The 12082-nt window shown below is 35.3% G+C and overlaps 1 protein-coding gene across 1 annotated transcript in view; it reads left to right on the top strand.

The window, feature by feature from the left end:
• The window catches only part of LOC150080550 (carboxypeptidase D-like), a 297430-nt gene that overhangs the window by 102923 nt on the left and 182425 nt on the right, over window positions 1-12082 (top strand). The window contains 1 exon segment of the mRNA XM_090380730.1: window positions 4604-4868. Within this exon segment, the coding sequence (XP_090236856.1) occupies window positions 4604-4868 (265 nt within the window).

Raw genomic sequence — 12082 nt, forward strand, 5'->3', positions numbered from 1 at the left:
AATATTATTTCAATTTTCATGCATCATTTAATTGGTAATAAAGTGTAATGTGCTTTATATCTTTATTTTTATAGCCTATGGATAATATTCATTGATTTTCACTTATTAGAATTGCCATTTATTAGAATCAAAATTCAATTCGCAAACGTGATCACTATAACTGGCGGTTACTGTATATCACAAATGTTTTTTTAATAACCGTAGAGAAAATATTTTTTATATATAAACCCTCCCCCATGTGCATTTATTTTTTCTGATTAATTGATAGTAATTATTTTCGAAAACAGAATTGTGCTGCCCAATTACTAAACTGCAGATATTTTATCCCATTTAAATTAGATAAATGGCGCCTCCATAGCCAGGTGGGCAGGAGCAGCAGTGCATAGCACACGCTTCTTGATTAGACCGGGGTTTGAGCTCGTGCCCACCAAATAAGGAGGATGCGGAAAGGTCAGGGAATGACCACCGCATATTCCTGGAGCAATATGGCCTTAGTTGCTAATGCTCCTAAAAATCAAACAACGACAACAACATGAATAATTTATCTAGTCGTTAAATCTCTTAAGTTTTCTTTCTAGAGAAATAAAGTTGTAAGATATGAGATTTTTATAATAATTTTTTTCATATATTCCTGGAAAATGGTGTAATCCTATAATAGAATCTTTTTAAAAGATTTCAGGGGTTTTTTGGTGGGGGGGGGGGAAGAGAGAGAGAGAGAGAGAGAGAGAGAGAGAGAGAGAGAGAGAGAGAGAGAGAGAGAGAGAGAGAGAGAGAGAGAGATCATATTTCTGGTCAACACATATCAGAAACATGACCTAAATGTTGACTAAGAGTGCTTTCAAATAATGTTGATGAATGCAGTTTGTTTAAAAAGCTTTTCCTTGGGTCATCGCATAGGAAATACTAATTAACTCAGATTATGTGATTGCAGGGGCCACAAATTTTTTTGAGGCAACATAATCTGCAAACTCTTAGGTAGTCTCAATTATTGCAGTATGGTGGTATGATATGTTGCCTTATCTTGTTGGAAGTATTCCTCCTGATATTGCCATTTATTTGATACAAAAACAAAAAAGAAAAACAGAAAATTGTTTCAGAATTTAGTGATTGGGATACCATAACCAGTTTTAAGAGATTGTAGAGGCTTCTACTAGAAAATGTAAGGTTTATAAAATGAAAAATGTGTGTTGTAAAGCCTCTAAATCTTCTGTAGAATGGCATTTAAACCATTGAATAAGGAATTGCTTCCTTTTGTCTGCTTATTTCTAAAAGTGGATGGCACTAATTTAGTAGGTGGAATATTCAAATTTATGTATCATTCTTCAGTAAGACCTACATGGCAGATTAGGATAACAAGAGTCTCAGTGATATTTAGGGACTTGTGCAACAATGATTAATGACATCTTGCATACTCAATACATAATGACATATGTATTGAGTCAAGACAGCTGTTCTTTGAGGTTTAGCACAGAGTTCCTGTTTTGTAAAATTGTTTCACAAGTTTACAGATGGCAGCTTCTTAGATGCATCTGTGTTGAATTTTTGTTTGTATACTGATATTGCTTTCATGGGGGAAAAAACACTTTTGCTACTATCGTTGTTACCATATTGGATTATTGTTTGCCTTTGATATTCAGTCAGTTAGACACACACACACACAGCACCATCTGTTACACAAGTTTTAAGCTACATTTCTCCTCAGTTATTTCAGTATGGCACTAGGTCTATGGCCAGTATACTAGTAAATTGAGGACAAACCTGTTTTCTGTGTATTATTCTGTAGTGAGCAAGATTTCAACTGCCATCAGTAAATACTATGGTCTTAATATTCAAGACAGAAACAGATTTCCTTCTCCGTGGGTCACCTAATGGAGCACCACTTTATGGCCAGCAGGATTTCAACCTGCTGATCCCAAAATACATAAGATAGGATTGTTCTTAGTTTACAAATTTATTTTTTGGGGGGGGGGGCATAAAATTCTTGCTGTATTAAAATAATTCAAAGTTTTACTTTCTTTAATACTGCATGGTAACTCAAGATAAATGTGTCTCACTGTTAACAAATTTAGGGATTTACTCATTTAAATTATTTATTGAATGAGTAGTAAGAATTCAGATAGACTGTCATAATGGGGTCTTGTATTTTAAAAACAGAAAAGCTGTCTGTTCTGTAACTTGTTTACAGAACAGACAGCCTTTCAATTCTTGATGAATTTTGTGATTACGGGGACTTGTTCTGTCATGAGCATTAAGAATTCAGCATTTACTCATGGTAGTTGAAATGTTGCTGCCTGCAAAATACATAAAGTACAAAATAATTTTCAAATTACTAATATGTTTCACATTTTCAAAATTTTCTACAACTTCTGTCATATACAATTTAAAAAACTTTTAGCTTCCTAACCCTTGATCATCTTGTGTAATCATAATCAGTTACATTTTGAGCAGTATTCAGATCCCTTATTTTAATAATCTTTGATTATTAAAATAAGGGATCTGAATACTGCTCAAAATTTCATTTCTGAATGACAAGTTCTTATAAGAAATTATTTTTTCAATCTGTTCTGCAGATATAACCATATCTATAGATTATTTTCAACAATTTTTGCAAACTCTGTATATTTGTTCAGGAATTGGCAAGGCTGCTGTGGCAGTTAATGATAGAATCAAGGTTTACTTCTGCAACAAGACCTAGAAAAATTGGACAGATGGATTGAGAAGTGGCAATTGAAGTTTAACATTGATAAATGCAAGGTACTTTGTATGCGCAGCAGTATTCCCAAAACAACGTATACCAACTGTGTGGTATCACACTCAAGATAGTAGAGAGCAAAAAAGACCTAGGAGCAATTGTGTGCAGTAAAACATGTTCTTTTAGCAGTGGGGCACCTCCGTAGCCAGGTGGGAAGGAGCAGCAGTGCATAGCACACGCTTCTTGATTAGACCGGGGTTCGAGCCCGTCACCACCAAATACGGAGGATGCGGAAAGGTCAAGGAATGACCACCGCATATTCCCGGAGTAACATGGCCTTAGTTGCTAATGCTCCTAAAAACCAAAAACAAACAACAAACTTTTAGCAGTGCAGACAGCTGCTAGGCTAGCTCATGGGGGTTCAGTGAATGATATACAGGAATTTTGACATCAGGGACAAGGAGGTGATTATCCTGTTGTGTAAGGCAATGGTTAGGCTGCATCTTGAGTACTGAATATAGGTCTGCAAGCTTCATTTTGAGGAGGATGTGGGTCTGTTGGAATGGGTGCAGAGAAAATCAGCAACATTAGTGAGGGGGGAACAAAAGGGAGATTTTGCCATAAATGTCTTCTGTCCTGCAAATTCCAGTGCTTCGAAACTAGGCACTTATGGTGAGACCTGATTGAAGTTTTTAAGGCTTTAAATGGATTGAGTAAACTAAATGGTGATGACGTCCTTATGCTTACTTAAACAGTGTGTACATAAGGACTTAAACAGTGTATACAAATTTAAATTGAAAAAGGATGGTTGTAGGATAGCCGTATGAAAATGTGCTTTCAGCCAGTGTGCAATTGATTGTTGGAACAAACTTCTATTGGTGTTGTGGAAGTATGTTGTTTGAATAAATTTAAGGAAGAATTAGATAAATTATTAGAGGGCATAGAAATACGAGGTGGGGTAGGTTTTTTTTTTTGCTAATGCTGATAATGCAAGGTTGCTTCCTTGCATTATTTGCTAATGCTAATACTGTTACTAATAAAAGTTAATAAATTAATATAAAGAGATTGATAGGAAGTCAGGTTTTTGTATCACCAGTACTTTATTTTATTTTAACACTTGGCTTGGCCTAGGCTTATTTGTTGTACATGGAACTATATATGCTCATTCCTACCATAATATCCTGGAGAATTCTGCTTGCCTATATTTTGGGAATTTTCCCATAGAATTTCTGCTTGCATCAGTATGACAGTGTACTCTTTTTACAGCTTTGTCATTACTGTCATTTGAGAACACTACCAAAAGGTTGCTTGGATAGCCCAAAATCCCAGTCTTAATCTAGTTGAACAATAGTATCATTGCCTTTACCAATATTCCTTGTGTTGCACAGAGCAAAATTAGTTGAACTTTGCACTAGTAGTAGAGTGTAATCTTATGTTTTTGAGCAACATCTGAATGCTTGGGCCAACACCTCAGATTGCATAGAACAAAAGCAATGAACTTTGCACTATGGCAGAGGTTAATTAGATAATTTCGAGCAACATCTGAATGCTTGACCACGATGCCCAACTTCTGTGAATAAAATGTTATTGCTTTGAGGTATGAATGGGGCAAATTTTTTTAATATACACATATAAAAATCTTGTTGAGAAGGTGCTTTCCTACAATATAGTTGACATTGTTTTCTACAGGATTTACTATTGTAATTGAATTCCACGGTGACAATACTAAATTTATTTATTTATTTTTTGTTAAAACTGTAGTGTGTTTACTTTTCTTTGTCTCAATATGATAAACATCAATATCTGAAAAATCTTTTTATGCTTAATTTTTTTGTAACATTATTTATTCATTCATATATTTTTAGATGAATTTCAAAATCTCATAAGGAAAATATAAATTTTTCTTCTTAGTTATCTTAAGCAAAGAAAGCAAGTGGCTATTCCAGAAAAAGGTGCAGTGCAATTAAACTTTACAATGGATAACAGGTACCTCTTGTGGTCAGATACCAATGATTTTGGCATAACTGAGAACTTGGAGGAAAAATATTTAACAAACAATGAGCTTCATTCAACATTGCGAAAAGTAGCACATGACAATTCCGCAATAGCACAGGTTATGGCCAACTATGGTCCTACTGGTGTTATGGTGCTTCATTTTGTAGTTCTGTCAAGTCAGGTAAGGTTTTATAGAAAAAAAATTTAAAGAATCAATCTTTGTTTTTCAGAAGTATTGAAATTGTATTATCTGATTATAGGCATTGGAATTTTTAAGCCTCTGTTGCATACTGTTGCACATTTAGTGTCAGTTAAGTCATGTATTACTGATGCTTGACACTAATGAAAGTTTATCTCTAATAAAGCCTCAGCTATGTGAATTATTCCTCGTTTAAGATTGTATAAAATTTTAATTGGTTTTTAGTCATGATACACATGTGTGATGTGTGTAGCGAACACAGTCATAGTAGGAATACATTTTAATAATTTCATTTTTCAATCTCCTTTTTTTTTTCTTTTGATGCCATCTCCTTATTGGAGGTTGGCGATCACCACGCTGTACTTCTCTCTGTCTTGGGCGAGATGAAAAAGATTCTCAGCTGATCTGCCAGTCCAGTTGCAGATGTTTAGCATTAGCATTATGCTAATGCTAAAGCTTTATATGTTTTTCGGCCATAAAAGTTTTCTTCTCCCCACTCCTCTCTTTCCCTCTATTATTACTTGGAGCAGTTTATATTTTGCATTTCTAAGGATGTGTCCCAGGTAGGCAGTTTCTCTTCTCTTCACTAAACTGAACAATTCACATTTCCTTCCTGCTCTTTTCATGACTTCAATGTTGGTGATTTTGTCTAACCAAGATATTTTTAGCATGCTCTGTAGATCCACATTTCAAAGGCCTCTATTTTGTTCCTGCTAGGTGTTTTCAGAGTCCAAATTTCAACTCTGTATAATAGTATGGGACCACACATAGCAATTAATGAATTTCAGTCTGATTGACAGATCTAGAGCTTTGTTACACAGCATTGTTCTGTATTTTGTAAAGGCATTTCTCACAACCTCAATCCTTGCCTTTATTTCTGTTTCATGATCTAGATCCGCATTTAGCCAACTACCAAGATATTTGAAATGAGTCACTATCTATTGGAGCTCCATTCAATAATAGCTGGACTTGACTTACTAGAGTTTTACTTATGATCATTTTGTCTTTTTGACATCGATTCTTAGACCCATATCATTACATTGTTAATACAGTCCAAAAGCAATTGAAGGTCTTCTATATTTTCTGCGAATTAGCAGTATCATTAGTGTATCGTATCATATGTTATTTAACAGTTCTCCATTTATTTTTATTCCTTCTTTCCTTTCTCACAATGCATTTTGTAAAATAACTTCAGAATAGCTGTTAAGTAGCATGGGCATGAATATGCAACCCTCCCTTACTCCTCTTTTTATATTGATCTCATCAGTTTCGCCCTCTTCAACACTTACAATGGCTGTTTGATTCCAGTAAATTTCTTTAAGTCTGGTCCCATCTGTCAAGATCTAGCTTTTTAAGTGCTTCTATAAGCTTTGAATGTTGTACCCGATCGAAAGCCTTTTCAAAGTCTATGAAGCAGATGAACATTGTCTTCTAGTGTTCTTTACATTTTTGTAACAGCATGTTCATACCTAGGAGAGCTTCTCTTGTGCATAGTCTCCTTTGGGTGTCAGAGATTACTGATTCACATTTTTTTTGTAAATCCTGTTTTAGATTATCCACAGCTTCAACATGTGCCTCATTAGACTAATAAGACAAAAATCATTGCATGAGGTGATGTTGTTCTTCTTTAGAAGAGGGATGAATGAAGACCTCAGTTAATTGTTAGGTAATGTCCCATTTAAGTATATTTTATTGAACATTTTGGTTAGATCTTTCAGGTTTTCTTCATCTAGAAGTTTCACTATTTCATCTGGGATTTGATCTGGGCCAACTGTCTTGCCAATCTTTACCACTCCCAGAGCATATGTTACTTCAGACTATAGAATTTCAAGGCCTTTCTCGCCATAGGTATTTCTACACTAACATCTTGTCTGGCATCATCAAAAAGCATCTTGATGTAAGTTTCCACATCTTTCTGTCATCACCTCTTAAAACTAATTGATTTTGGGCATTCTTTATTGTGTATGGCATCCTTCTGTTTGTATTTCCTGTTAATTCTTTTAGTTTCTTGTGTAAATGGAAATTATCATGCCTTCTTTCTAATTCTTCTATCTCTGTTGCGTTTTCTAGCATCCATCCATCCATCCTTCTTTTGCTTCCTTAATTTTTCTCTTTATTACTTTCTTGATCTGCTGTTATTTAGCTGGAGCATGATTTTTAACTTCCTTCTTTCATCCATTAGGTTTAGGATCTCTTCTTTCATCCATTTCTTTTTTGCAGGTTGTTTTTCATCACTTAGAATTTCTTTTCACGTACTGATAATGATCTTACCAAACTCCTCCCATTTGCCATTTACGTCTTCAGCTCTCACTTTATTGTTTAATTTTATGTTCAGCTCTTTCCTCATTTTTTCTTGCACAATTGAGACTGAGTTTTTCACAGTTTAATCTGTATTATTTCCTTTCCTAATGGTTTTCGATCTTGTTTTAATGGTAGCTGTTAATTATTTATGATCGGAATCAGCATCCGCACCAAGGTAAGTTTTGGCTCCTTTGAAACTATTCCGAAAATGTTTATTAATCAGTATGAAATCAATCTTATTTCTAACTATGTAGTCCCTGGTTTTCTTGGGGGAGGGGGGTTCCAAGTATAGAGCCATCTGGTTGGAAGTTTAAACCAGGAGTTCGCTATTATCATGTTCTCCTCTTAGCAGAACTGATTGAGCCGATCTCCTCACTCATTTTGTAAACCCAGACCGAAATCATCCACAATATCAAGTACCTTTCCTTTGCTGATTTTGGCATTAAAGTTTCCCATGATAATATTTACTTCATGATTTTTGGTGTTACTTGTGATGTCTTTCAATTGTCTATAGAATTCTTCAATAACATCATCAATCTTATCTGCTGTAGGTGTATAAATTTGTATCACAATTATATTAACCGGGTTACCCTGCAGTTGTAACGTAATGATGCAATCTGAGTATGGAATAAAATTGGATACTGATTTCTTCAATGAATCATGGATCATAATTCCTACACCATTTTGGTGCATATTGTCTCCTCTCCCAGAATAGTATAAGACAATACCATCAGAATTTCAGATTCCCGAGTTAGTCCCTCTGGTCTCACTTAAACCGAGAATTTCTACTCCACAATGTTTCATTTCCCTAGCCACATTTGCTAGTTTTCCAGTTTCATACAAGGTTCTGATGTTCCGTGTTCCTATTTTTTCTAATGTCAGTTTTTGCCACCCAAGGATTCTTAGCATCTATGTCCCATTTAAGGGACACCGGGGACTCAGGGCCATCTCTCTCATTGTACTAGCTATGGTGATTATTCTTGGGAAGTATAGTGTAGTAGTTTCCCCATTGCTTTCTGCACCGCAGTACTTCAGCAGCATTTGTCTGTTTGACTACACCTGAAGTAATCTGAAAACGAGCCGAATTGAAGTCCACTTCTCTGCCTATCTGGTGGTATTGGTAGTTACTGCTGCCCCTCTATCAGGTAATTTCCCTAGCCACATTTGCTAGTTTTCCAGTTTCATACAAGGTTCTGATGTTCCGTGTTCCTATTTTTTCTAATGTCAGTTTTTGCCGCCCAAGGATTCTTAGCATCTATGTCCTATTTAAGGGACACCGGGGACTCAGGGCCATCTCTCTCATTGTACTAGCTATGGTGATTATTCTTGGGAAGTATAGTGTAGTAGTTTCCCCATTGCTTTCTGCACCGCAGTACTTCAGTATCATTTGTCTGTTTGACTACACCTGAAGTAATCCAAAAACGAGCCTAATTGAAGTCCACTTCTCTGCCTATGTGGTGGTACTGGTAGTTACTGCTGCCTCCCTCTATTAGGTAATTTTATTTTTGGATTTTTCTTCTCCCAGAAGCACAAAAAGCATTATTTATGCAAAACAAAAATAAAATCACCTTTAAGCATCAAATTGCCATTAATCACAACGGTGAAAGGTTGGGACGACTTTGTAGGGCGTGTACTCTGCTTGTGTTCCACTGACTGCCAGCACTTCATTCAACTGGTGTACTGTATCTTGAAGCAAAAACTGCTGTTTATTAAGCATCCTAATCTCTCTCTTTCTCTCTTTTTTTTTTTTTTTCTTTTTTTTCTGAGCTGTATGCTGCAAATTAGTTTTATGCATCTTTGCATAATATTCACTATTCATGGATTATTTCTGAATTTCTAGTGTCTTCAGAGTCAATAAAGCAATATTTATATCATTTTTCAGTTGAAAGTGTTATATGAAATTTCTTTGTCAGAGGCGAATATTTGTTTCCTCATTTCACAATGTGGTGAATCCTTTCCAATGACAAATTTCAACTAGCAGAGATTACTGTAATGATAATCTTCTCTTCTTGTTTAACAGTCAGCTAGTTTCCATGATAGTTATTACTGTAATGGCAATGCTTGGTTTCCCAACATGAGTAATAGAAGCCAATTCCCCCCCCCCCCCCACTACCACCACCATTAACAGAGCTCTTTCATTTGAATATTGTTACTCTGTTCATTGGTTTTGGGCCATAGGTTTTCTATAATATTTCTAGTGTTGACGTGTGGACATGTCTTATGTAGGGTGGTTCCTAAACTCTGCCAAGGTTTTCTATGGTGATATACAGAACTCTATAAAATGGCCAGAAATTAGTGTAGTGATATATTTGTGCAGTTTATGCATTTTTGAGTTGTTTCTGGCCACTTTGCTAATGGGAAACAGCAATCACCAGGAAGATTGCTTCTCAGTACTCATCCACACCATGAGAAGGCAGGCCACAGAAAGGTGAATATGTGCTATTCTGAATGGACTATATGTTGAACACCATAGGATGTAGTGCAAGTTCTGGGGTGCCAACATTCCCCCTACTCTCATGCACAGTGGTCAAAACCACAAAGAAGTCTGTGTCCACTGGAGATTACCAGCAGGCATTTAGGTTCCAGCAGGTGGATAAGTCAATCTCTACTGGAGACCAGAAAAACCTGCCCCCCCCCCAAAAAAAAACAAAAACATAAATCCTGCCCCAAGAACTAGCATAAATAAAAAAAAATAATGAAATAAATAAAATAATAATGGGTTAAAACTACTCCAAGGAAGTAAATGAAGCCCAATTACTTGAAATTGAATCTTCAAATCAGGTTGTAAAAGTAGTCTTTAGAGTTGACAATCCAAAAGAGAATTCTGTTCCATTCAACAGGGCAGGCTGCTAAGGATAGTAGATGAGTTCAGTAGGATAACCAGGTTCATTAAATGCAGAACAGAAGTCACACTGATTTCTGTCTTAACTGGCAGTTATGTTGAACAGAATCAATTTGGTGAGTCCAAGCAAATTAAACATCAGTAAAAGGATGTAATGTCAGAAGAATTCTGATTTGAAGATGTTCCATAATAGGACAGTGTTAGGTAATCCATGTCATCTAATAAAAACCTGTGTAGCAAATTCCTGTAGAGCTCAGAAGGTATTTTGATTTTAAATAAAATATTTTTCATTTCCAGGAGAAAAATTTTGTTGTACTAGATAATATTTGTCTTAAATCATGGTAAACTGGCATAAAGAATAAAACAGTGCTCTAGTATTCAGAAAAATGCAAAAAATAAAAGGTATCTGATGTAGTAAAATTGAATTAAAGAAGACAAGCCTTTTAAGAACTGTGGCCAGTTAAAGTGTATGATGTCAGAAGGCTTGGGTAAGGCCAAATCTGATTATTTTTTGTGGTATTTTTTGAATTTAATATCAGGTAAAAAACACTTGGTCACTGCTCCTTTGGTTAAGAAATTCTTGACCAAAAATTCCTACATAAAGGATGCTTGCCATCCTTTATGTAGCTCAGTCCAGCATTTTGCTTTTTCATTCTTTGGATCAAAGGCTGGATCATAGGACAAATCAGAAAAAGTTACAACTTTTTATTTATGAACATTATAAGCAAAACTGTTGTATGTGAGATACAGAGGTAATGGAACTGCAAGAACTTGTAAAGATGCAGTTTAAACTGTCCTATAAGTTCTCAGAAGAGCTGGCAGAAAGGTTTGTCGGATGCAGTCAAGTCCTGTATTATGCAGTTTTTATTCCAGTGGTTACTGGAATAAAAACTGCATAATACAGGACTAACTTATTGCAGTTCAAACAAAATTAGAATTCTGAGAGTTCCCTTTTTTTAAGCTCCAATCCTTCTGAGAGATTCTGAACATGGCCTTAATGGTTTTAACATTTTTGGAAAGGTTCTGGATGTATGGTAAAAATGCTAGTTTTACAACTAAAATAATTCCAAGATGCTTATAGGTAGCGACAAGTGGCAGTTTTCCACTTGTCACTACCTAGCTCATAACTGAATTGATTTTTAGGTCTATTATGAACTAGTTTTCCACGAAAGATTATCATCTTAGTTTTTAGATAGTCACACTTTTAATTTATTTTTCAGAGTCCAACCCTGTATGTCACCTTGTTCCAATCAGGACCTGGAGTTACCATGTATTAAAATGGAAAGATTGTTAGAAAAGGTAATCCTTGAATGTCGGCTATGTCAGATGGAAAGATAGCCAGTCATAAAGGATGAGGTTCTACACCAGGGAACCAAGAAAGGAACCCTGGATGCACTCTTGAGAAACAGCCTTAGATATCGACTGTTTGGTCTAGATGAAGACAGTACATTCAGGAAAGTAACTCTTGAATAGAAAGGAAGAGATGTTTAGAATAATGAGTGATTCTAGGGGACTATAGGACACTCCCCCACCAAACATTGTCAAAGATGCCTTCAAAATCAATAAAAATTACTTTTTTCTGAGTTTGGTACAAAATTCTATCACATCTTGGTTTTAAATATACAAAATTTTGTTCATACTGTCATTGAAAAATAAGTTTTGTAAAACACACACACACAATGGAATACAACTTTTGCACTGCTGACTCACCAAATGATTTGTTCCAAATGCCATAGGCTATGATGTATATACCTTATTGATCAAGGCTGTTATAGGCAAACGGTGTTGTTGACAGTTTCATTACCTTTCAAACACTCTTCATACTTTAAAAAGAACTATACAAAATTAATACTTTCAGAATTTTTCACTTCAATCCTGATCCTACAGAATGATGAGAACTGAAGTGACAAATATAAGACATCAATCATTAGATCTTTAAAATCCTGAGCATTCAGAATTTTTAAAATCTTCAAGATTTTAAAAAAATGCAAATCTTTTTCTTTGAAAAATGCAAACCTTGAAGCACAGCATAGTTGTCTAAAGCCATATTGAA

Source organism: Mastigoproctus giganteus, chromosome 9 (assembly GCF_048544385.1).
Source record: "Mastigoproctus giganteus isolate SK-2022 chromosome 9, ASM4854438v1, whole genome shotgun sequence".
Taxonomy (NCBI): domain Eukaryota; kingdom Metazoa; phylum Arthropoda; class Arachnida; order Uropygi; family Thelyphonidae; genus Mastigoproctus; species Mastigoproctus giganteus.